Source organism: Anomaloglossus baeobatrachus, chromosome 3 (assembly GCF_048569485.1).
Source record: "Anomaloglossus baeobatrachus isolate aAnoBae1 chromosome 3, aAnoBae1.hap1, whole genome shotgun sequence".
NCBI classification, from domain to species: Eukaryota; Metazoa; Chordata; class Amphibia; order Anura; family Aromobatidae; genus Anomaloglossus; species Anomaloglossus baeobatrachus.
Window position 1 is genome coordinate 411,028,387 of NC_134355.1, and position 27,593 is coordinate 411,055,979.

At 44.7% G+C, this 27,593-nt stretch overlaps 1 protein-coding gene across 2 annotated transcripts in view; it reads left to right on the forward strand.

Annotated features, from left to right (window-relative positions):
- The window catches only part of CILK1 (ciliogenesis associated kinase 1), a 116,517-nt gene that overhangs the window by 45,851 nt on the left and 43,073 nt on the right, over positions 1 to 27,593 (forward strand). For both annotated transcript variants that reach the window (XM_075340306.1, XM_075340307.1), the window contains exons 3-8: positions 9,672 to 9,726; positions 10,859 to 10,980; positions 19,525 to 19,604; positions 24,258 to 24,390; positions 24,755 to 24,926; positions 27,359 to 27,526. In XM_075340306.1, the coding sequence (XP_075196421.1) occupies positions 9,672 to 9,726; positions 10,859 to 10,980; positions 19,525 to 19,604; positions 24,258 to 24,390; positions 24,755 to 24,926; positions 27,359 to 27,526 (730 nt within the window). The remainder of the gene's footprint in view (positions 1 to 9,671; positions 9,727 to 10,858; positions 10,981 to 19,524; positions 19,605 to 24,257; positions 24,391 to 24,754; positions 24,927 to 27,358; positions 27,527 to 27,593) is intronic.

Below are 27,593 nucleotides of genomic sequence, written 5' to 3' on the forward strand. Positions count from 1 at the left end.
TTCTGATCAGATTGTATTAAGCCCACTGCCACGTCATGGCAAACCTCTGTGTGGGTCCCTAATCGAAACCTTATAGTGCGGCACTGTGCACTAACCACTGCTGCAGCGACAAAGCAGCAAGAGGGGTCAGCCTTTGTTGCTCCTAGTTTACATACAGGAGCCAGTGGAAGGTGAGTGCGCAGCTCCTCTCACAGTGTGCTGGTACTCTGTGGTGGCCGCTGTTGTGGTGGTGTCGTGTCAGTGGGGCAGTGTGACTTGGAGCCATGGGGCTTTGCCTTGCAGCATGGGCGCTGTGAGGCACCAGGTCACCTGCCCTGCTGGCGCTTTGTCGCACAGTGCCGCACTATAAGGTTTAGACTAGGGACCCACTCAGTGGTTTGCCATGACGTGGCAGTGGGCTTAATACAATCTGATCAGAATGGTAACAAAGAACCTCATTTTCTATTATTCAATTTTTTGCCTAACGGCTTTAGATTTTTGTATTATCTGGGATGTGCAATCCATGTCGTTTTTTTTTTTTTTTTTTGTTTTTTTTTCTTTTTATAGTGTCAAATATCATGTTATCACATTCTGGAACATCAACATAACTCTCCCAACCCTGTGTGTAACACGTGTATCTATCTATCTCTACACACACACACACACACACACACACACACACCAACCTGTCTCCTCTTCAGCTATAGATTCTTTCAATTACCGGTCTCCTCTTCAGCTATAGATTCTTGCAATTAGGAGACCTTTGATCACATGACGTGAAGTCACAAAGGTCCTTAAGCAGTCCTATCATCAGGATAAAATTACTGGAGAGAATGGGGGCCCTGTGAAATTGGCTAGTTTCCTCTATTCCCCCTAGTGACAGTCCTCATATCAACCAGTCTCCTGTTTAGTTCTTTTAGTCTCCTGTAATTGAGACCTTTCATTACATTATGTCACATGACTGAAGTCATCAATGGTCTTTTGAACAATCTTAACCTCAGAATACAACTGCTGTATCCCTAAGAGTGGGGGCCCGGCAAAATTGTGCAGTTTGACTCCCTCTTACGCCAGCCCTGACTGTAGCTTATTTTTGTAGTAGAGCTTAGATTTCAAACATTTTCAAAAAATCCTGTAAAATCATGCTAGGGCATATTTTTGGGAAAAGAAGATACCTGATAAATGAATTGACCATTGCAACATCATGTGGCAGAGAATTACATAGTCTCACTGCTCTTACAGTAAAGAATCCTGCATCTGGGATTCTAATGATCCTCTATTTCTTCTAGCAGTAGAAGATGGCCACTCGTCATTGTTGTATGTTTTGGTGTAAAGCGGGCTTTACACACTACGATATATCAAACGATATATCGTCGGGGTCACGTCGTAAGTGACGCACATCCGGCGCCGTTTGACATATCGTAGCATGTGACAGCTACGAGCGTCTGTTAACGAGCAAAAATACTCACCTTATCATTGCTCGTTGACACATCGTTCATTTTCTAAATATCGCACGTCCTTCTCTGCGCCAGTTGTTCATCGTTCCCGGGGCAGCACATGTCGCTCCGTGTGACACCCCGGGAACGTGTAACTGCAGCTTACCTGCGTCTCGCCGGCAATGCGGAAGGAAGGAGGTGGGCGGGATGTTACGTCCCGCTCATCTCCGCCCCTCCGCTTCTATTAACTGGCCGCTGTGTGACGTCGCTGTGACGGCGAACGTCCCTCCCCCTTCAGGAAGTGGATGTTCACCGCCCACAGCGAGATCGTTCGGGAGGTAAGTACGTGTGACGGGGGGTTACAACATTGTGCGACACGGACAACAAATTGCCCGTGCCGCACAAATGATGGGGTGGGTGCGATCGCACGATTAATTGTAATGTGTAAAGCAGGCTTTAGCAGATCATTAGAAAGATCTCAGTACTGCCCTTTCCTCTCTAGGGAAACCTAATAAAGGGGTTGTTCCTTTTACATATAAATGTTTGGCCCCAGCTGTAGTTAGAAAACAAACCTTGCAGTACTCTCCTTCCTTAGAGCTACCAGCAAGTTTCATCCCCTGCTCTGTGTCCAGAATTGGAGCTTACATCATGCCAACAGCACAGCAGCCAATCAGTGAGCTCAGTAACTCTGCCAGTGTAGATGGAAGACATGGCCCTTTTTAAAGCCACTAAGCTCCCTTATTGGCTGTCCAGGTGATGTCAGTGCTGCAGGTTATGCCAGACACCAGGAGCAGCGGCATATCCTCACCGCTGGGCCCAAAGAAGTCAAGAATAGCACAGTTTGTTGTTGATTAAAAAAGTGCAGCCGGGATGGGCTACAGGACAATAGACAAGCAGCTTGGTGAGAAGGCAACAACTGTTGTCGCAATTATTAGAAAATGGAAGAAACACAAGATGACTTCCAGTCTCACTTCGTCTGGGGTTCCATGCGAGATATCGCCTCGTGGGGTGAGGATGATTCAGAGAAAGGTCAAGTATCAGATCGGAACTAGACAGGAGAATTTGGTCAATGACCTGAAGAAAGCTGGTACCACAGTCTCAAAGATTACAGTTAGTAACACACTACGCTGTCATGGATTAAAATCCTGAAGGGCACGCAAGGTCCTCTTGCTCATGGCAACATATGTCCAGGCCTGTTAAAAGATCTCTAATGACCATCTGGATGATCCAGAGGAGGTATGTGGTCAGATGAGACCTAAATAGAACTTTTTGGTATGAAATCCACTTCCCGTATTTTGACGAAGAAGGATGAGTACAACCCTTAGAACACTGACCCATCCGTGAAGCATGAGGGTAGAAACATTATGCATTGTGGGTGCTTTTCTGCAGTAGGGACAGGACGACTGCAGTGTATTGAAGGGAGGATGTTTGGCCAACAACTTCCTTCCCACACAGTAAGAGCATTGAAGATGGGTCGTGACTGGGTCTTTCAACATGACAATAACCCGAAACACATAGCCATGTCAACTAAGGAGTGGCTCCATAAGAAGCATTTTAAGGTTCTGGACTGGTCTAGCCAGTCTCCAGACCTGACCCCACTAGAAAATTTTTGGAGGGCACTGAAACTCAATGTTGCCCAGTGACAGCACTGAAACCCGAAAGAGCTGGAGAAGATCTGTATGGAGGAGTGAGCCAAAATCCCTGCTGCAGTGTGTGCAAACCTGGTCACAAACTAAAGGAAACGTCTGATCTCTGTAATAGCAAACAAAGGTTTCTGTACCAAATATTAAGTTCTGCTTTTCTATTGTATCAAATACTTATTTTACTGAAATTAATACTTAAATTAAAGTGTATGTACAATAAAAAAATACAGACCTCTTCATCCTTTTGTAGGTGGGAAAACTTGCAAAATCTTCAGTGTATCAAATGAAGGGAATTTTGTTTACTTACCGTAAATTCCTTTTCTTCTAGCTCCAATTGGGAGACCCAGACAGTGGTGTATAGCTACTGCCTCTGGAGGCCGCACAAAGAACTACACTTAAAAGTGTAAGGCCCCTCCCCTTCTGGCTATACACCCTCCCGTAGGAGTACGGATTCCTCAGTTTTAGTACCAAAGCAAGAAGGAGGAAAGCCAATAACAGTTTCAAAAACAAATTCAATCCGATAACAAGATCGGAGAACTTAAGAAACAACATGAACAACATGTGCACCCGAAAAACGAAACCCTAAGAACAAATAGGGCGGGTGCTGGGTCTCCCAATTGGAGCTAGAAGAAAAGGAATTTACGGTAAGTAAACAAAATTCCCTTCTTCTTTTTCGCTCCTAATTGGGAGACCCAGACAGTGGGACGTCCAAAAGCAGTCCCTGGGTGGGTAAAAAGATACCACATGAACGGGCTGTCAGACAGCCTCTTCCTACAGGTGGGCCACCGCCGCCTGAAGGACCTGTCTACCTAGGCTGGCATCTGCCGAAGCGTAGGTATGCACTTGATAGTGTTTGGTAAACGTGTGCAGACTCGACCAGGTAGCCGCCTGGCACACTTGCTGAGCCGTAGCCTGATGCCGCAATGCCCAGGACGCACCCACGGCTCTGGTAGAATGGGCCTTCAGTCCAGATGGAATCGGAAGCCCAGCAGAACGGTATGTGTGAAGAATTGGTTCCTTGATCCACCGCGCCAGGGTGGATTTGGAAGCTTGCGATCCCTTATGCTGACCAGCGACTAGGACAAAGAGCGCATCAGAACGGCGTAGAGACGCCGTGCGAGAAATGTAAATCCTGAGTGCTCTCACCAGGTCCAACAGATGTAAACCCTTTTCAAATTGGTGAACTGGATGCGGACACAAAGATGGCAAAGTGATATCCTGATTGAGATGAAAGGAAGAAACCACCTTGGGAGAAAACTCTGGAATTGGACGCAGTACTACCTTGTCTTGGTGAAACACCAGGAAGGGAGATTTGCAAGATAACGCCGCTAGCTCGGACACTCTTCGAAGAGACGTGACCGCCACAAGAAAAACTACCTTTTGTGAAAGCCGAGAAAGGGAAACCTCTTTCAAAGGCTCGAAAGGCGGCTTCTGGAGAGCAATGAGAACCCTGTTCAGATCCCAGGGTTCCAATGGCCGTCTGTAAGGAGGAACGATATGACGAACTCCTTGGAGAAACGTGCGTACTTTAGAAAGCCGTGCCAAGCGCTTCTGAAAGAATACGGATAGCGCGGAGACTTGACCCTTAAGAGAGCTAAGCGACAAACCTTTTTCCAACCAAGACTGCAGGAAGGAAAGAAAAATTGGCAATGCAAATGGCCAGGGAGAAAACCCTTGAGCCAAGCACCACGCTAAGAATATCTTCCACGTCCTGTGATAGATCTTAGCTGAGGATGGTTTTCTAGCCTGTCTCATTGTGGCAACAACTTCATGAGATAAACCTGAGGCCGCTAGGATCCAGGACTCCATGGCCACACAGTCAGGTTCAGGGCCGCAGAATTCAGATGGAAAAACGGCCCTTGAGACAGCAAATCTGGACGGTCTGGTAGTGTCCACGGTTGGCCTACCGTGAGATGCCACAGATCCGGGTACCAAGACCTTCTTGGCCAATCTGGAGCGACGAGTATGGCTCGATGGCAGTCGGACCTGATTTTCCGGAGAACTCTGGGTAACAATGCTAGAGGTGGGAACACATAGGGGAGTCGGAATTGCGACCAATCCTGAACCAAGGCGTCTGCCGCCAGTGCTCGGTGATCGTGAGACCGTGCCATGAAAACTGGGACCTTGTTGTTGTGCCGTGACGCCATCAGATCGACGTCCGGCGTCCCCCAGCGGCAACAGATCTGCTGAAACACGTCCGGGTGAAGGGACCATTCTCCTGCGTCCATGCCCTGGCGACTGAGAAAGTCTGCTTCCCAGTTTTCCACGCCTGGGATGTGAACTGCGGATATGGTGGACGCTCTGCTTTCCACCCACGTCAAAATCCGCTGGACTTCTTGAAAAGCTTGGCGACTGCGTGTTCCCCCTTGGTGGTTGATGTACGCCACCGCCGTGGAATTGTCCGACTGAATCCGAATCTGCTTGCCTTCCAGCCATTGTTGGAAGGCTCGCAGGGCAAGATAGATTGCTCTGATTTCCAGAACATTGATCTGCAGGGTGGACTCTTCCTGAGTCCACGTACCCTGAGCCCTGTGGTGGAGAAACACCGCTCCCCACCCTGATAGGCTCGCATCCGTCGTGACCACTGCCCAGGACGGGGGAAGGAACGACTTTCCCTGTGACAATGAGGTGGGGAGAAGCCACCAACGCAGAGAGTCCTTGGCAGTCTGAGAGAGGGAGACAGTCCTGTCGAGGGACGTCGATTTCCCATCCTATTGGCGTAGAATGTCCCATTGTAGAGGGCGCAGATGAAACTGCGCGAACGGGACTGCCTCCATTGCTGCTACTATCTTTCCTAGGAAATGCATGAGGCGCCTCAGTGAGTGCGACTGGCTCTGAAGGAGAGATTGCACTCCAGTCCGTAGCGAGCACTGCTTGTCCAGTGGAAGCTTCACTATCGCTGAGAGAGTATGGAACTCCATGCCAAGATAAGTCAGAGATTGGGTCGGGGTTAGATGAGACTTTGGAAAGTTGATAATCCACCCGAAACTCTGGAGAGTGTCTAGTGCCACCTTCAGACTGTGCTGGCATGCCTCTTGAGAGGGTGCCTTTATAAGCAGGTCGTCTAGATACGGGATGACCGAGTGACCCTGCGAGTGCAGAACAGCTACTACTGCTGCCATGACTTTGGTGAAGACCCGGGGGGCTGTTGCCAGACCGAAAGGTAACGCTACGAACTGCAGGTGTTCGTCGTGTATGACGAAGCGTAGGAAACGCTGATGCTCTGGTGCAATCGGCACGTGGAGATACGCATCTTTGATATCTATTGATGCTAGAAAATCTCCTTGAGATATTGAGGCTATGACGGAGCGTAGGGATTCCATCCGGAACCTCCTGACTTTTACGTGTCTGTTGAGCAACTTTAGATCCAGGACGGGTCGATACGATCCGTCCTTTTTTGGGACCACAAACAGATTGGAGTAAAAACCGTGACCTTGTTCCTGAAGAGGGACGGAGGTCACCACTCCTTCCGCCTTTAGAGCGGCCACCGCCTGCAACAGAGCATCGGCTCGGTCTGGTGGTGGAGAAGTTCTGAAGAAACGAGTTGGCGGACGAGAACTGAACTCTATCCTGTACCCGTGAGACAGAATATCCCTCACCCAACGGTCTTTGACGCGTGACAGCCAAATGTCGCCAAAGTGGGAAAGCCTCCCACTGACCGCGGGTGTGGGAATCGGAGACTGCAAGTCAGGAGGACGCCGTCTTGGCAACGGTTCCTCCGGCTGTCCTTTTTGGGCGTGACTGAGACCTCCAAGAATCTGAGCGTCTCTGGTCTTTTTGAGTCTTTTTTGACGAGGCGAATTGGGACCTGCCCGGTCCTCGAAAGGACCGATAACCAGACTGACCCTTCCTCTGTTGGGGTTTGTTTTGTCTGTGTTGCGGTAAGGATGAGTCCTTACCCTTGGAGTGTTTGATGATTTCATCCAAACGCTCTCCAAACAATCGGTCACGAGAAAAAGGCAAATTGGTTAAGCACTTCTTGGAATGAGAATCTGCTTTCCAATGTCTCAACCACAGGGCCCTACGCAAAACAACGGAGTTGGCTGACGCCACTGCCGTGCGGCTTGTAGCGTCAAGAACAGCATTAATCGCGTACGACGCGAATGCCGCCATTTGCGAGGTCAATGGTGCTACCTGCGGGGCAAATGCACGTGTGACTGAGTCGACTTGCGCAAGCCCGGCTGAGATAGCTTGGAGTGCCCATACGGCCGCAAAAGATGGCGCTAACGACGCTCCAATCGCTTCATAGATGGATTTCAGCCAGAGCTCCATCTGCCTGTCAGTGGCATCTTTAAGTGCCGCTCCATCTTCAACTGCAACCAAGGATCTAGCTGCAAGCCTGGAAATTGGAGGATCCACTTTTGGACACTGGGTCCAACCCTTGACCACCTCAGGGGGAAAAGGATAGCGTGTATCTTTAAGCCGTTTAGAAAAACGCCTTTCAGGATAAGCGTGGGGTTTCTGGATTGCGTCTCTAAAGTCAGCGTGGTCCAGAAAAGTGCTTAATGTACGCTTAGGGTATCTGAAATGGATTCTCTCGTGCTGCGAAGCTGACTCCTCTACAAGAGGAGCTGGTGGGGAAATATTTAACATCTTATTGATGTTAAATATAAGATCATTAACTATGGCGTCGCCATCTGGTGTATCTAGATTGAGAGCGGTCCCAGGATCAGAATCCTGATCAGTTACGTCCGCCTCATCACCCATAGATTCATCTCGCTGGGATCCTGACCATTGAGATGAATGTGAAGGCCCGTCATAGCGAGCCCGCTTAGGCTGCCCGGGGCCATCGTCCGAGTCAGAGTCTTCACCCTGAGGTGTATGTGCCCGTCCCGGAGCTTGGAGGTAATTCAGCTGAGGGGGACCAGGGGGCAATGATTGCACAGTGTCCGTGGCCTGAAGTACAGGCCTAGCTCGCAATGTGTCAAGAATTTGTGACATAGTGAGAGACATTCTGTCAGCAAAAGCTGCAAACTCAGTTCCTGTCACCTGGACAGCATTCACAGGTGGTACACCCTGGGTCACGTCCAGCAGAGGTCCCGACTGTGCAAGCGCCGCAGGGGCCGAGCACTGCACACAATGGGGGTCCGTGGAGCCTGCCGGTAGAAAAGTCCCACATGCGGTGCAGGAAGCATATAATGTCTGTGCCTTGGCACCCTTGCGTTTTACGGACGACATGCTGCTGGCTCTCTGCAATGTGAGAGAGTCTATAGCCAAAGGGCGACCAGCGCCATGCAATACAAAGTATTTGTAGAAACAAAATACTAAGAATACTACTGGCACAAGAGGGGGTGAGCCCTGAGGGCTGCTTACCGCCCGCTGAATAGCGGGTAAGAGGCGCAGAATTCCTTGTCTGGGTCTCCCCGGCTCCCCTCTGCAGCTCAGCGTGTCAGCAGGAATGGCTGCCGGCGTCTGTGGAGAGGGGCGGTCCGTGGGAGTTCCTAAACAAAAGTGCGGGAAACAGTGTCCCCTCTGTGCCGATTGTGAGGGCTGGAGTATGTAAAAACGACTCCAGCCCTCGGCGCTGATGCACTGACCAGCGTCCCGCCCCTCTCCTGACTGGCAGGTCTGGGGGCGGGAACGAACGGAAGCAGGCCGCAAAAGCCGGGGACTCGAGTTATCAGCGCGGCCGCCGTAAAAGCGCGGTCCGCGCTGAAGTCCCCGGCGCACCACAAGTGCCAGCCGCGCCGCAGTCCCAGCGGCCGGCGCGACCGATTCCCAGAAGTGTGCCTGCTTCAGCGAAGCTGAATGAGGCCATGGCACAAGCGCCGCAGCGCTGATGTCCCCGGCGCACTACAACACCCAGCATGCTGCGGTGTGAGCGCCAAATGCACGGGGACACAGAGTACCTTGAGGAAGCAGGGCCATGTCCCTGATGTACTCCGCTCCATCCAGCATCTTCTCCAGGGGCTGTAGATGGAGCACGGTCTCAGTGCCTGGAGACCAGTAAATCCCACTTCACCCAGAGCCCTGTAAAAAGGGATGGGGAAGGAATCAGCATGTGGGCTCCTGCCGCCGTACCCGCAATGGGTACCTCAACCTTACAAACACCTCCGACATACAGTGGGGTGAGAAGGGAGCATGCTGGGAGCCCTGTATGGGCCCTCTTTTCTTCCATCCGACATAGTCAGCAGCTGCTGCTGACTAAAAACAATGGAGCTATGCGTGCGTGTCTGACCTCCTGCGCACAAAGCTAAAACTGAGGAATCCGTACTCCTACGGGAGGGTGTATAGCCAGAAGGGGAGGGGCCTTACACTTTTAAGTGTAGTTCTTTGTGCGGCCTCCAGAGGCAGTAGCTATACACCACTGTCTGGGTCTCCCAATTAGGAGCGAAAAAGAAACTTATTTTTCTCACCTGTAAATCATTCACAGACGACCTTATACTTGCAGGGTACAGTGTAAAATGTGACAATACTTTTGTGCAAGTGCACCTTGGGTCAAATTGTACAACTTTTATGCCCTGGAAACCAACATAGAAGAAACGAGAAATCCTCCGTCCCCCTCAGCCCCTTTGTGTGTATTATTGCTTTCTCTAGTTACTATGACATAGTTTTATTTATACTTAATTTTTTTATTTTAATTTTCTTTTTTTCTATTTTAAAATGTATTAAATAGAATGAAAAGAAAGTTTTACTCCTGGGACGAATGCATGAATCTTCGAGAGTTGAAGGTAATTGTCAGCTGTTGCACATTTTGGCATTTTATTTACATTGTTGGATGTGTTTTTTTTTTTTTGTTTTTTGTTTTTCTTTAAATGAAGGGGGAAAAAAATTTCAAAAAAAAATCAAAAAATTGTTTAAGAAATAAAAAAAAATGGTTTCTACCACCATTTTCTGAGATCTTTGACCTTTTCAATCTTCAGTCAATTAAGATGTGGGAGGACTTTTTTTTTTTTTTTTTTTTTTGCGCCCTAAGCTGACATTTGGTGGTAATATGATGATTTCTATTCCCTTTTGTCATTATGCCTTATACTGTTCAGGGTAATTAATTTTAGATTTTCATAGATTGGACTCTTCCGAATGTAGAGATACCACATGTATATTTTTTTTTTTTTTTATAGTTCTAGGAGGAAAATAATAGTAAAGAATAAAATTAATTTATATAAAAGGTATTTTTATTTATTCGTCCCCATAGGGAATTTAAACCTGCTATTTGTTTCACACCTTATGCTATATACTATAACACTACAATATTTCTGTATATAGCAAAACTCAGTCTCCTATGAACTCCAGGCACAGGCTGGCTTTGAAAGGAATTCCCATTGTAACAGCAGCAGAGATCTTCAGCATATCCCTGGCTGTCACAGCATCCCATCAGCACCCCTCGATCATGTTGTGGGCATGCTAATGGGTGATTAGAGCAGTGCACCCACTGGTACACACATTTTAAATAGGACTCTCACAGATTGACAGCGACATTTAACACGTTAACAGCCATGGGTAGATCTTCGGTTCAATCCCGGTTGTTAAGAACAGATGATGGCTGAATAAGGCAGCCATCATCTGCCGGTAAAGATGTGGGTGCAACCTCTTAGTCTGCAGCAAAGTCAGGGACTGACAGATGACATACCAGTACGTCGTGTCGGTAAGGGGTTCATAAACAAGACAAAGCTAGCAGTTATTGTTTTCAAACTACATGGCTGCCTAGTAGAGCAAGTCTCAACAAAGCTAATGTTGATTCATTGTTTTGTTGTTTTTTTTTTCCCATTACTCAGCTCCGATAATTTGAGTGCATTGATTATCGTTATATTATAAGCTATGCTCATGATAAGAGCAGAACACTAACGCTGTGTCTGTATTTAGTCTCTGAGGAAGCTGAATCACGCCAATGTTATTAAACTGAAGGAAGTCGTTCGGGAAAATGATCACCTCTACTTTGTGTTTGAGTACATGAAGGAAAATCTTTACCAGCTGATGAAGGATCGGTACGTACAATACAAAACTTATTGCTGGGTCTATCTAGTCTAGATGTTGTCATTTGCTTGGTTCGTGTTCCATGGATATTATGCTGAGAAACGTTATGTTACAGCTTGTCCCATACACATTACATGCACCATCATCGGTAACTGATTTTTCTAGGAATGCTCATTTTCTGACAATCCTTCAGTGTAAACAGGATGATGATCCCCCAAATAACGAGTAAAATGCTTATTCAACAGGTGAATGATCTTTTCGCTTGGATCTTTCCAGCGCATCGTCCCATGCAAACATGACCTGTGTTTCCGAGAATAATGGCAGCCTATAACCACATAGCGGTCTATTATTGATCATACTGTGTGCAACTGATCTGCAAGTCTAAAGGCCACTTTACACGCTATGACATCACTAGCAATTGCTAGCGATGTCGAGCGCGAAAGCACCCGCCCCCATCGTACATGCGATATCGTGTGATCACTGCTGTAGCGAACATTATCGCAACGGCAGCGTCACACGCACATACCTGCTCTGCGATGTCGCTGTGGCTGGCGAACCGCCTCCTTTATAAGGGGGCGGTTCGTTCAGCGTCACAGCGACGTCATAGCAGCGTCACCGAACCGCCGCCCACCTACTTCCTTCCTCATTGCGGTCGGCCGCAGGTAAGGTGAGGTTCCTCGTTCCTGCGGTGTCACACATAGCGATGTGTGCTGCCGCAGGAGCGACGAACAACTTCGTACACTGAGCAACAGCGATATTCGAGAATAGGGGGGCATGTCACCGATGAGCGATTTTGACCGTTTCTGCGACTATTCGAAATCGCTCATAGGTGTCACACGAAAGACATCGCTAAAGCGACCGGATGTGCGTCACAAATTCCGTGACCCCAACGAGATCGCTTGAGCGATGTCGCAGCGCGTAAAGCGGCCTTTAGGCTATTAAATGACTGCAGACTAGAAAATATGACATTTAAACCCAGCATTAGAGCATCCACAATGTCCATACACAGTGGAGCACTGGTCCCCAACCTTTTCTACCTAAGAGCCACATTAAAGGAGTTGTCCGACATTAGCTTACCAAAACATTTTGAGTTTATCTGTGCTGTATTGTCATATAAAACACCTCTAAATTGTTATTTTTTGTTTTCTGACTTTTGTTCCTCTTGAATTATCCCTTTATTCTCTGCAGTTCTTTGTTTACATTTTGCTCCAGCAAACTGACCACTTCCTGTGCAAAACCTCAGTCAGAGCTGGCACCGCCCGGCCTCAGCGTCCAGCCCCACCCTCTGCCTGCCCCCTGCACACACATTCCCTGTCAGTATTCTGCCCCAGCACCTGACCTGTTATCACTCTAGCAATAGAAATAACAGCCCCACATCGGGCTCTGCGCATTACACACACACACACACACACACACACACACACACACACACACACACACACACACACACAGCGCTCTGCAACACCCCCCCCCCCCTCTCACCATCGTTCTGTACCAACCCCTACCCCATAGGGAACACATGTAGGCTACATTCATATGACCCTTGTGTTTTTGCGGTCCGCAAAAAACGGTCCATTTTTTTCACAGATACATCCGTGTGCCTTCCGTTTTTTTGCGGACCACAAAAAACGGAAACAGCAAGAAAGAGAAATAGATTAGTACCGTAGATATAGAGATAGAGGGATGAATGGATAGATATGATAGATAGATAGATATATAGAATCATTGGTAGGTAGGTAGATAGATAGATGAGAAAGACAGACATATAATGTCCTACCCCCCCTGCATATTCTAAGCTGCCACCCTTTAGTAACTTTCATGGAAAACTAAAGGGTGCTTAGCCTTGTATTTATCCAAAAAATAAATAATTAATAAATAAAACGATGTGGGGTCCCCCATACTTTTGTAGCCAGCTAGGGTAAAGCAGACGGCTGCAGCCTGCAGACCACAGCTGGCAGCTTCACCTTGGCCGGTAATCCAAAACAGAGGGCACCCCACGCTGTTATTTTAAATTAAATAAATAATTTAAAACAAAACATGGGGTCCCCCCCAAATTGGATCACCATCCAAGGTAAAGCGGACAGCTGTGGTCTGGTATTCTCAGACTAGGGAGCTCCACTGTTATTGGACACTCCCCAGCCTAAAAATAGCAGGCCACAGCCGCCCCAGAAGTGGCACATCCATTAGATGTGCCAATCCTGGTGCTTCGCTCCAACTCATCCCGTGCCCTGGTGCGGTGGCAAACGGGGTAATATGGGGTTGATGCCAGATTTGTAATGTCACCTGGCATCAAGCCCTGGGGTTAGTGATGTCACGCGTCTATCAGATACCTGACATCACAAACTCAGTCAGTAATAAAAAAAAAAATAGACAACAAAAAAAAAAAAAGTTTTTTATTTGAAAAAACACTCCCCAAAACATGCCCTCTTTCACCAATTTATTGAAAAGAAAAACAAATCCAGGTCCGGCATAATCCAATAAGGGGGTCCCATGACGATCCATACCATAGTTAATGCCCCAGTCAATGAAGAACAGCATGTTCCCCATTGGCTGGGAGAGTAATGCAGTGACCTGAGCTAACATCAATAGCCCAGTCACTGCAGGGGATGACGAACGCTGCTGTCAGAGGTTAGATGAAATCATTACCTGCGGTGACTATCTTCGCTTCACTCCTGTCAGCGCTGTCCCTGACTTCTATGCTCGCCGATCGCCCGTGACGTCACCGCTAGTGACGTGAGAACGCGGCGAGCATAGAAGGCAGTGACCGCGCTGACAGGGGTGAAGCGAAGATCGTCACAGCAGGTAATGATGTCATCTAACATCCTGATGGCAGCGCTCGTTATCCCCGCGGCTGCCTGCGCTGCAATGTGAGAAGCTGCTGAGCCTGCAATGAAGGCAGCCGCAGGGCTGGAGCGGGACACAGACTGCACGGGCACTCCTGCTATCCTGAGCAGGGGGCCTGGTGCTGGCGGTGACACCGTAGGCAGGGAGAGTACGGGGTATGGAGGAATGTGTGGGAGGGTGCAGGGAGGGGGGCGGTGACTCACGCACTGTACCCGCCCAGCAGGGCGGCAACATGCTGTTCCAGACTTGCATGTCAACATGGTCCTGCCCATGTTGACATGAAATGACCGGAAGCAGCAAAATCGCGTCAGGAGCGGTCACATGACCGCTCTGAGCCGGGGAAGAGGGGCTGACAGCTTACCTGCCCCAATGTAGCCCAATAGGGTAATAATGAAAAAAAGTCAAAATAAGCCGGATTACCCCTTTAAGCTCTGAGAGATAGTCATGAGCCACATCCAGCCTTCTCCCAGTACTAATAAAGATTTTCATTTATTGCTATTAAGCTGAAGGCACAACGAGGTGTTGCCAGTCACAAATTCCCCTCACGCAGGTAGTATATTATCCGCAATTTAGTATTCTGGCATCATGTACACACACCACACATTTTAATCCAACTTCAAGCAACCTTTAACTATCCTGTTTTCAACTTGTCATAATTACCTCCCGCAACAGAGGATGAGCATCCAGATTTACTCTTCTTTGTAGGACTCACCATCTGGAGACCTTATCTTCATAGTTATTTGTTACACTTGGTATTAATTCACCAACCTGTCAGACATCTGTAAGCCACACATCATTGATCTGTGAGCTACACACGTGGTCAAAATTGTTGGTACCCCTCGTTTAATGAAAGAAAAACCCACAATGGTCACAGAAATAACTTTAATCTGACAAAAGTAATAATAATTAAAAAATCTATGAAAATGACCAAATGAAAGTCAGACTGTTCCATCATGTTTCCACAGAATTAAAAAAAAAATAAAACTAATGAAATCGGCCTGGACAGAAATGATGGTCCGCTTAACTTAATATTTGGTTGCACAACCTTTTGAGGCAGTCACTGCAATTCCTGTAACGGTCAATGAGACTTCTGCACCTCTCGACCGGTACTTTGGCGACTCCTCAAGAGCAAACTGCTGCAGTTGTGTTGTGTTTGAAGGTTGCTTTTTCCAGACAGCATGTTTCAGCTTTTTCCAAAGATGCTCATAGAAGGTCACTTCAGAATAGTCCAATGTTTTCCTCTTAGCTATTCTCGGGTGTTTTTAGCTGTGTATTTTGGGTCATTATTATGCAAGACCCATGACCTGCGACAGAGACCAAGGTTTCAGACACTGGGCAGCACATTTCTCTCTAGAATCCCTTTATAGTCTTGAGATTTCATTGTACCCTACACAGATTCAAGACACCCTGTGCCAGATGCAGCAAAGCAGCCCCAGAACATAGCAGAACCTCCTTCATGTTTCACAGTAGGGACAGTGTTCTTTTCTTGATATGCTTTGTTTTTTCCGTCTGAGACCATAGAGCTGATGTGCTTTTGCCAAAAAGTTTAATTTTTGTCTCATCTGTCCATAGGTCATTCTCCCAGAACCTTTTTGGCTTGTCAACATGTAGTTTGGCAAATTCCAGTCTGGCTTTTTTTTTAATTTATTTTATTTTTTTTTTCAACAATGGTGTCCTTGTTCGTCTCCCATGAAGTCCACTTCATGCAAACGACGGATGGTGCGATCTGACACTGATGTTCCTAGAGCTTGAAGGGCTCTTTTGTTACCATTCGTATTATCCATCTTTGATTTGTCATCAATTTTCCTCCTGCAGCCACGTTCAGGGAGGTTGGCTACAGTCCCATGGATCTTACATTTCTGAATAATATGTGCAACTGTAGTCACAGGAATATCAAGCTGCTTGGAGATGGTCTTATAACCTCTACCTTTTAACATGCTTGTCTATAATTTTCTTTCTAATCTGCTGAGACAACTCTTTCCTTCGTTTCCTCTGGTCCATGTTTAGTGTGTACACACCATGTCACCAAACAGCACAGTGAGTATCTGTAGCCCTATATACAGGTCCACTGATTAATTACAAGATTGTAGACACCTGTGATGCTAATTAGTGGACACACCTTGATTTAACATGTCACTTTTGTCACATTATTTTCAGAGGTAACATCATTTCTGTCCAGGTCTAGTTCATGAGTTTTATTTATTTATTTTTTAAAATCAGTGGAAGCATAGTTGAAAAGCAATGTCTGACTTTCATTTGTTCATTTTCATAGATTTTTTATTTATTATTACTTTTGTTAGATTCAAGTTATTTCTGTGACCATTATGGGTTTTTATTTCATTAAATGAGGGGTACCAACAATTTTGACCATGTGTGTGTATATGTGGCTCCTGAGTCAGGCACGTATATTCTTGCCCTCTCCAAAAAATATTGTTATACGCAGGATTGGTCATGTTCAATTTTGTTGTTAGGAAAAATAAGCCACTTCCAGAGATGTCTGGCAACAGCTTAGTTTCCTCTCTCCTCCTATAGAAAATGAATGCTTATTCTTCTGGAATAAGTGTGAATGTATATGGGGGCTGCTGACAGTTTCTGAAGGTGTATGAGAACCTTAAGAACGTTAGTCTTTAAAGGGAACCTGTCGCATCCTTTTTCAATTATTAAAGGGTTGTCCACTACTTGGACATCCTCTTCTCATTCCTCTTGTTCACCCCAGAAAAATAAATAAGCCTTTACGCTCTTGTGTGGTCACAATTTCAACAATGTTTAAAGTCGCATTCCCTGTGCCTACGTGACAGTGTTATAACACACGGGCCCCACACAGCACTTACATCCTGCTCAAATGATCAAAGGCAGGGAGACAAATGCCGGGTGTTGATTGGTCGCGTGGCTCGTGTGTCAGAACAATGTCACGTGGGCCCCAGGAACAGGGCTTCAGACATTGCTGGAACTGCAGCTGCATCGGAGTGAGTACTGTATAGGCTGATTTATTTTTACAGGGACGAACAAGGGGAATGAGATGGGGTTGTCTAGGTAGGAGGCATCCCATTTAAACTGCCAGAATTGTCTTGTTAGCAATGCAATGTTCATCACTAACATGGTTTTGACAAACAAAAGTTCCCCATATTTATCGTTAAAAAACAAACACTTTTTATGATCAGTGAATGCATTAGATAACTTTTTGTTTCTCATAGGGTTGGCACTCGCCCGGCTCAGTCACAGTCAGTCAGGCTCCATCTTCAAATTATGCACGACCTCCATGTTGTGATTGATTGATATGACTGGCCTGATGCCACGGCATTCGCCTATGAAATCCTACGCTTGCTCGACAGCAGAACAGCGGGAACATAGAGACTTCCTTAGCGTGCGCTCTTTCAAGGAGACGTTATAAAGCACAGAGCATGCGAACATATGAAATGAGCATTAAAAGAGACAATACACTAGCTTAACACTATAACAAGTACAATGACTACCTGCACTCGGGCAATTCGGTAGGAACAGAAGATGACAGGTGGTGCTCAGCTGATGATCCCAGTCCAGGGGAGCAAAGCAATCTCTAAATGAAAAGAATATCTGTGGCACTACCCTTCTGGTAAAAAGAGCTTTTATTGCATTACTCTAAAAACATGTCTATGAATAGACTGGTAGTGGGGGAGAGGGTGCAGAGGTGCAGGAGTTAAGGCCGCTTTACACGCTGCAATCTCTCTAGCGAGATCGCTAGCGTGCTTGCCTGCCCCGTCAGTTGGCGTCACGGGCAAATCGCTGCCCGTGGCGCACAGCCGCTCAACATCGCTCGAACCCGTCACACGTACTTGCCTGCCTAGCGACATTGCTGTTGCCGGCGAACCGCCTCCTTTCTAAGGGGGTGGTTTGTTCGGCGTCACAGCGACGTCATTAAGCGGGCGGCCAATAGAAGCGGGGGGCGGGGATGAGCGGGACGAACATCCCGCCAAATCCTTCCTTCCTCATTATGGGAGGCCGCATGTAAGGTGAGGTTCCTCGTTCCTGCGGTGTCACACATAGCGATGTGTGCTGCCACAGGGACGACCAACAACATGCGTCCTGCCACAGCAACGTTATTTGGGAATGGAGGAGCGTGTCAACGATTAGCGATTTTGCACGATTTTGCAACCTTTTTCAACCGCTCGTAGTTGTCGCATGCAACGACATCGTTAACTGCGCCGGATGTGCGTCACGAATTCCGTGACCCCGACATCGCTTTAGCTATGTCGCTGTGTGTAAAGCGGCCTTTAGTCAGATGTCCTATATCTACCTACCAATAAACTTTCCCATGCTACAGGTGTGAATACATATGCAAAAATACAATTAATTAAAAACTGCAAATTTCACACATTTTAAAAATAAACTACAAAGTACAAATTTAAAGAAAAACAGACGAGTCCCTCTTGTTTCTTGTCAGAACAGAGCGTCGGGAGCACAGAGATGCGCTTAGTGTGCATGCTCCCAAGGAGACGTGGAGCAAGCGCACTGAATTTGGGTATACATCCTCAGATACATTTCATATGTGCGCATACTCCAAGCTTCATTACGTCTCCTTGGGAGTATGCACGCTAAGCGCATCTCTGTGCTCCCACCGCAATGCTCTGAGAAGAAAGAAGAGGAAAGTGCAGAAAGCATGCCTGGGTAGCTGAGGGGCAGTGAGCAAACACAGGAGTTAATAGGAGATTGCCGTGGTGTCGGACCAGTCAAGGCAATCCATCACAATGCGAGGGGCGAGCATAATTTGAAGATGGAGCCTGACTGTCCCAAAGGCAAATGTCACCCCTATGACTGAAACAATAGGTGTCTAATGCATTCACATGATCATAAAAAGAGTGTTTTTGTTTTCTAAGATGTATGTAAAATGTAAGATGCCAATGTATGTAAAGCGCTGTAGAATTAATAGCGCTATATAAATGAATAAATATTATTATTATTATTATTATTATTATTATTATTATTATTATTATATAAATACGGGGAACTTTTGTTTGGCAAAACAATGTTAGTGATGCACATTACACATCACTAACAAGACATGGGGGCAGTTTAATATTGAAAAAGGATGTTAAAAGTTTATTTTTAAATGTACTTCCACTTCACTTTCCTGGCCAATATAATCTGACATTGGGCTTGTAGTCAAAATGGAACTCTGGACAACACAGGCGAACTTAATCGCATGACGCCCACTGGATATTGTGCACTGCTCTGATTAATTTGAACAGGACCTATGCACAATAGTCACCAGACGTTATATGGTTACCTCGATATTTGTGTTAGGCTAGGCTAGGTTCCCATTTCCGTTGTTTTGCATCAGTCACATGCATTGCTTGACGCTTGAGACTGATGAGTTGTACAACGGGTGACAAGAATTGGAATTCATGTCTGGAGCAGCTTTCACCCGTCCGCTTGGCTCCTCTTTCATAACCTGACATCTTTGCCTTCACTTGTGCAGAGTTATTGGGCTTGAAATGCGCTGGCTGGTCCCAGACTGTCACTTCTCTTTGTGAACCATATGCTAATGATTGAAGAATAAAGAAATAGATTTATATTGAAAGTGCTGGAATGCTTTTCATTGGAGATTACTAAATGATTGTTTGCTGCCCACTTTTGAAACTCTATAGATCTAAAAAAAACAATTTCTTCTGATCATTTTTAATTTTTTTTTTTTTTTCACTTCGATTTGCAATTTTTGTTTTCATTCTCAACAGGAACAAATTATTTCCTGAATCCACCATCAGAAACATTATGTACCAGATACTACAAGGGCTTTCTTTCATACACAAATATGGTAAGTAGAATACGTAGCAAAGATGGTCTTCGGAATTTGCGATTTACACACATGAAATATATTTTATGAGAACAGCTTTCTTTGTTGTTTCCCATTAATAGGATTTAGATCTAATTAGACAGTTTATTTTTATACATAAAAATACATAGTTTATTAGCCACTATTAAAGACCATCTAAAAACAATTGTCTATCCGTCATGTAATTAGAGGCCAAAGGTATGGCAAACAAGATATACAGAGTACAGCGGTTGTAGTGACAGATTATCTACCACGAGATTTATAGACAAAAACTTCCATCAGTTTTAGGTCAAATACAATAAATTATTATAAAGAAAAATATACAGCATATCTACAGTTGGGTCCAGAAATATTTGGACAGTGACACAATTTTCACGAGTTGGGCTCTGCATGCCACCACATTGGATTTGAAATGAAACCTCTACAACAGAATTCAAGTGCAGATTGTAACGTTTAATTTGAAGGTTTGAACAAAAATATCTGATAGAAATTGTAGGAATTGTACACATTTCTTTACAAACACTCCACATTTTAGGAGGTCAAAAGTAATTGGACAAATAAACCAAACCCAAACAAAATATTTTTATTTTCAATATTTTGTTGCGAATCCTTTGGAGGCAATCACTGCCTTAAGTCTGGAACCCATGGACATCACCAAACGCTGGGTTTCCTCCTTCTTAATGCTTTGCCAGGCCTTTACAGCCGCAGCCTTCAGGTCTTGCTTGTTTGTGGGTCTTTCCGTCTTAAGTCTGGATTTGAGCAAGTGAAATGCATGCTCAATTGGGTTAAGATCTGGTGATTGACTTGGCCATTGCAGAATGTTCCACTTTTTTGCACTCATGAACTCCTGGGTAGCTTTGGCTGTATGCTTGGGGTCATTGTCCATCTGTACTATGAAGCGCCGTCTGATCAACTTTGCGGCATTTGGCTGAATCTGGGCTGAAAGTATATCCCGGTACACTTCATAATTCATCCGGCTACTCTGGTCTGCTGTTATGTCATCAATAAACACAAGTGACCCAGTGCCATTGAAAGCCATGCATGCCCATGCCATCACGTTGCCTCCACCATGTTTTACAGAGGATGTGGTGTGCCTTGGATCATGTGCCGTTCCTTTTCTTCTACAAACTTTTTTCTTCCCATCATCCTGGTACAGGTTGATCTTTGTCTCATCTGTCCATAGAATACTTTTCCAGAACTGAGCTGGCTTCATGAGGTGTTTTTCAGCAAATTTAACTTTGGCCTGTCTATTTTTGGAATTGATGAATGGTTTGCATCTAGATGTGAACCCTTTGTATTTACTTTCATGGAGTCTTCTCTTTACAGTTGACTTAGAGACAGATACACCTACTTCACTGAGAGTGTTCTGGACTTCAGTTGATGTTGTGAACGGGTTCTTCTTCACCAAAAAAAAGTATGCGGCGATCATCCACCACTGTTGTCATCCGTGGACGCCCAGGCCTTTTTGAGTTCCCAAACTCACCAGTCAATTCCTTTTTTCTTAGAATGTACCCGACTGTTGATTTTGCTACTCCAAGCATGTCTGCTATCTCTCTGATGGATTTTTTCTTTTTTTTCAGCCTCAGGATGTTCTGCTTCACCTCAATTGAGAGTTGCTTAGACCGCATGTTGTCTGGTCACAGCAACAGCTTCCAAATGCAAAACCACACACCTGTAATCAACCCCAGACCTTTTAACTACTTAATTGATTACAGGTTAACGAGGGAGACGCCTTCAGAGTTAATTGCAGCCCTTAGAGTCCCTTGTCCAATTACTTTTGGTCCCTTGAAAAAGAGGAGGCTATGCATTACAGAGCTATGATTCCTAAACCCTTTCTCCGATTTGGATGTGAAAACTCTCATATTGCAGCTGGGAGTGTGCACTTTCAGCCCATATTATATATATAATTGTATTTCTGAACATGTTTTTGTAAACCGCTAAAATAACAAAACTTGTGTCACTGTCCAAATATTTCTGGCCCTGACTGTATATTATATAACCCATATGGAGATATGCCTGGGAGAGAAAGATATATAAACCTATCCGCATCTTGTAAATATTAGGACCACAAGCAATTCCCAAAGAAATACACAGATGTAGAAATGTAATAGGATTAGGCCTAAGACACACGGCATGAAAATCGGACCGAGTGGAGTGCGATAAAACATTGCATTCCACTCGGACCAATATTAGCCTGTGTGCCAGCACCCATGAGTGATTATTTTCTCGGCCCTAATCGGACCGAGAAAACAATCGCAGCATGCTGCGACTGTAATTCGAGACTCTTTTTCTCGCACCCATTCAAGTCTATGGGGTAAGAGAAAAATCGCAGTGCAGTGCGAGAATGGCAATAGCCAGCTACAGAGGAGAGAGGGAGATAAATCCCTCCCTCTCCTCCTCAGCGCCGGCCCGCGCCTCCTCAGCACTGGCCCGCCCCTCAGTGTCGGTCGTTCCCCGCAGCTGAAGTCCGATCACATGATCGGACCTCAGTTGCAATGACATTCAGCTCCTTCTGTGCTGCCAGCGTGAGCCAAGGGTTATGTGAGGATTGCATTAGTCCCCGTGTGGCCCCGACCTTACACAGTGGGAAATAAGCAGCCCACACAAACAATCGCAAAATCAGCATACAAGCATGGTAAACAATTGCCACTATATACCTAGGCAGCCTAGACAATTAGCATGAATAAAGATATGATGGAAAGATACACCCTAGCCCAGGGTGTAGGGTGTATCTTTCCATCATGTGTTTATTCATGCTAATTGTCTAGGCTGCCTAGGTATATAGATGCAATTGTTTACCATGCTTGTATGCTGATTTTGCGATTGTTTGTGTGGGCTGCTTATTTCCCACTGAAAACTCGTAATGTAACGAGTAACCTGAAAGCCGTACTATTTGCTACTCTCATGAATAGTGCGGCATTCGGGTTACTTTGCGAGTATTCCCCATTGACTTGCATTACACACACTATTCATAATGAATACGCGAGTATTAGTAGTTGTTATTAATATAGCGACTACTCGCTCAACTCCAGTGGTGTTCACTCTAGAACACTTCAGCGGTTCTGAGACAGTTTGTTTTTTTTCTTAACACATTGTATTTTTATTTTAGTGGTAAATTTTTAACATTTATTTGTGAAAATATCAGAATTTTGGAGAAAATTGTTCAAAATTTCTCAATTTTCAAACTTTTAATTTTTATGCCATTGATCGTTTCTCCCCAGGCAATTTTTCGTTTTTCATTTTCATTTTTTCCTCTCCCCTTCTTCCAAGAGTCATAACTTTATTTTTCCATCAGTATGGCCAAATGAGGGCTTGTTTTTTGCCGGACAAGTTGTAATATTGAACAATACCATTTATTCTGCTCCTTATTGTACTGGAAAACGGGGAAAAAATTCAAGTCCGGTGAAATTGCAAAAAAGTGCAATCACATAATTATTTTAGGATTTGTTTTTTTTTTTGCTTTTGGTTTGTTTTTTTTTTATTTACCATGTTCCCAATTTTGAAAAAGGGACCTGCCATTATGATTCCCCAGGTCAGTATGAGTTCATAGATAAAAGTAAATCTATACAAGTTTAGTATCTAAGTAGAGGGAAAAAAAATCATGTTTGTAAAAAAAAATATAGCGGTTTTGTCTCCATTTTCCAAGACCCATAGCGTTCTTTTTAAATTTTTTTTTTTTTTTTTATTTGCATCTTGAGCTTTGACTTCTTGAGCTGTCGTTTTTCATTCTACTATTTTTTGATACATGCGCTGTTTCGATCGCCTGTTATTTCATTTTAATGCAATGTTGTGGCAACCAAAAAAAACCTGTAGTTTTAGCATTTGGAATTTTTTTTCTTGCTACGCCATGTATCGATAGATTAATTGATTTTATATTTTGATATATCGGGCATTTCTAAACCAAATATAGATGTATTTTTTTTTTTATTATTTTATTTTTAATGGTGCAAAAGGAGAGTGATTTGAACTTCCTTTTTAGGGTTTTGGGTTTTTTTTTCTTTTGATATTTTTACATTTTTATTTTTTTGCATTTATTATTGCTTTTACTAGTTCCCCTAGGGGACTTTATGACTGCTTGGGCTGATCAGAGCGATGCTGATCAACAGAAATGTTGCTCTCCTGTGAGTGCTGGCAACCCCCATCCTGCTGCAATATGGGGATCTCATGGATGGCTTAGAGGGCACCATTACTGCCTACCTGTCCCCTTTCCACCTTACGCACCACTGCTGTCTGGTGTGTAACGCGGAGACTGTTCTTGTCCTGGACCAGCTGGTTTGGAGTTACAGAATGGCATCATTAGACTGATCTGAGTTATTCGCCGTCATTTCCACACATATCCCATTATGGAATTATGAGTTAATAGAGGATGTTTTCCGTTCAAGGTCCTCATCTCTCAGCGCAGATAGCAGCTGCAAACATTTGAGAATAGATTTTTATTTATTATTATTAATATTTAATAATATTACTTTTATAAAATATTATTATTTAAAAAAAGTACCAGCCACCTTCTTTATTGTTTATTCCTTTGGTTTACTAGGTTATCACACACAATTTTTTAAATTAAGTGCATTATGAAATATATTGAAATTGATTTTTTTTCTTTTTTAATGTTCTATACTCCTTTTGCAATTTTAGGGTTTTTTCACAGGGACTTAAAACCAGAAAACCTCCTTTGCATGGGACCAGAACTTGTGAAAATAGCTGATTTTGGACTAGCTCGAGAAACAAGATCCCGACCACCTTACACAGATTATGTGTCTACTCGATGGTAAGGAGACATTATTCAACACCCAGTGCTGCAAGGGTCATAGCCAGCATATATAATAATCATTAATATAATGTAAGGCATAGAAAGTCCATGCACAATATGCCCTGAGCTGATGAGAGCAGGAGTGGAGAGGTAAAGACCAACACATCATGACCTCTGTACCACCAAAGATGGATGACAGTGGACAACAGGCAGCAAGTGTTTCTAAAGGGATTTGCCGATTGCTTATTAAGCACATTATTAAATATGATCAAGTTATCTGAAAGTTTAGAGACTGTATAGTTTGCCAGAAATATGCCCCCATCCTCCTACATAGGTTTCTACAACTGAGGTTAAATATACTTTTGATTTTCTTCATCCACAGGTATAGAGCACCAGAGGTTCTTCTTAGATCAACAAGCTATAGTTCTCCTATTGATATTTGGGCTGTTGGCTGTATCATGGCCGAAATTTACACTCTAAGGCCTCTTTTTCCAGGCTCCAGTGAAATAGACACAATATTCAAGATTTGCCAGGTTCTAGGGACACCAAAGAAGGTAAGATGAATACTTTATCTAGACCAGAGGTCTCAAACACGCGACCCACGGGCCGCATGCGGCTCCTGAGGCTGCTTGTTGTGGCCTGCAGACCCCTTAACAATCACGGCTCTATGCTGAGGGTCTGCGCCAGCAGGACTTTACTGCATTTGAATCCATTTGCGGTGCCGCGCAGAGGAGCTGTCAGCTCTATTCCAGTTGCTGCTGCTGTCTGCCAATCAGATGCAAGGAGGTGACGTCATACAGCGACTTCACTTCCTTGCATCTGATTGGCAGGCAGCAGCCATTGGTCCAGAAACAGCTCCTCTGCGCGGCACCGAAAATGAATCCAAATGCAGTAAAGTTCCTGTCGGCATCGACCCTCAGCATAGAGCCGCGATTGTCATGGGCCGTAACAAGCAGGTAAGGTACGTGCTCAAGATCAGGACCCACTGCGTCCTGGACTAAGCGGGTCCTGATCGGTGGGGCCGCAAGCCTCCTCGCTGTGTTTTGCCTAGGGAGGACGCTTCCGACTCCGCAGCATAAATTTACATTCTGCGGCCTCTGCAAGCCACACCGCAAGGTCCGTTTTCACTACTGGACGTACACGTACAGTGGGCATGGGATTTTTAGAAATCCCATCCACTTTGCTTGTACTGTACATAGCAGGGTTTTGTACTCAGCTGAAACATGCTGCATCCAAAACTCTGCAAACACTGATCGTGGGTACGCAGGGAATGAAGGAAAGGTGAGGAAATTTTTTTTTTGCGTATTACTAAAGGATGGGCAGAATACTATAGGGATAGCCACAATACTACAGAGCACATTAATACAAGGATGGGCAGAATACTACAGGGATGGCCACAATACTACAGGGATGGCCACAATACTACAGAGCACAATACTACAAGGATGGGCAGAATATTACAGGCCACAATACTACAGGAATGGCCACAATACTACAGGGATGGCCACAATACTACAGGGATGGCCACAATACTACAGAGCACAATACTACAAGAATGGGCAGAATATTACAGGCCACAATACTACAGGGATGGCCATAATACTACAGGGATGGCCACAATACTACAGGGATGGCCACAATACTACAGGGCACAATACTACAAGGATGGGCAAAATACTACAGGGATGCCCACAATACTACAGGGATGCCCACAATACTACAAGGATGGGCACAATATTACTGGGCACAATACTACAGGGCACAAGGATGGGCACAATACTACAGGGCACAATACTACTGGGCACATACTACAAGGATGGGCAGAATACTACTGGGCACAATACCACAAGGATGAGCACCTTACTACAGGTCACACGGATGGGGACATTACTGTAGCATGGGCACATTACTACAAGATGTTGGTTAAGATTGCTATATGATGCTGCTAATTGTAAAGCAATATTACAAGAAGGTGATAAAATGTAAAAAAAAAAAAATCATAAAGTATGACATTTTTTTCTGCCATTAAAAATTGTTTTTTTTATATATAAACTTAACAAAAAAAAGTGCACGCTTGTTATAATATACAAGCAAAAAATGTTTAAAAAAAGTGATCCAAAGATGTATTGAAATAATGGAATCAGTAAAAATGTTCACTTTGTTCTGCAAATAATGCGGCCCCTCTCAATTTTTTTTTCTCTATATGCGGCCCATTCCCCCAGCTGAGTTTGAGACCCCTGATCTAGACGATCTTAGGACTTTGCACGTTGTGCTGTTACTCTGACTCTGATTTGTCTTGGTTTCATTGCAATTGTAAATGCATGGCTTGCCATATTCCTATTTAAAGTAACTACTTGGTAAAGATTATGTTCTGGCCACATCGACAATCCATTTCAAGGAAACAGATGCAAACTGTCTGCCCCAAAATATGCTTATGTCACTGTGGCCCAGTGAACACACCGAAAAGAATATCAAGCAGAGAACAGAGAAAAGATCTGACATAAAGCCTATGACCTGGGGAAAAAGGACTTTAGAGGAGTTAGTGCAATTTTATTAACTAACGGTAATAACAAAGTTTTCGTTTGCAACTTTCATTTCTTCATACATTTTCAGAAACTTCTAAGATGCAGTTTACAACCTAGCACAAGTGTCAGATTTATTTATTTTTTTTTTTTTTCTTGTGGGAGGTTGCATTCTAGTAATACAGGTTGGATGTGAGCGCTGTGTATTCAGGGTCCAGGTGTCTTCATTAGATCATATCAGCACAGCTTCTATCCTGCAATCTTTTCCTGTTCCTGTGCGATCTTTTATTCTCCTGTTTTCTCCGTCCTCCCTGAGGCTGTAGATACTCTCTCCCCTCCCCAAAGCAAAACGCTACTTGAGAAATGTGGTTGTTATTTGAAACTACCTTACAGTTTCTTTGCAGTCCCATCCTGTTTGTAATAATTGCTTCTCTTCACTTTTTGTTATTTTGTTTTGTCTTCAGAATGACTGGCCTGAAGGCTACCAGCTTGCCAGTGCAATGAATTTTCGCTGGCCACATTGTGTACCAAATAATCTTAAAACGTTAATCCCTAATGCAAGCAGTGATGGGATTCAGATCATGCGAGATATGTTACAGTGGGACGCTAAAAAAAGACCAACGGCAAGCAAGGTAAAAGCTGTGAAAATGTTATTGAAAAATTATATATTAGTACTTACTGATTTCACTTATATAATAT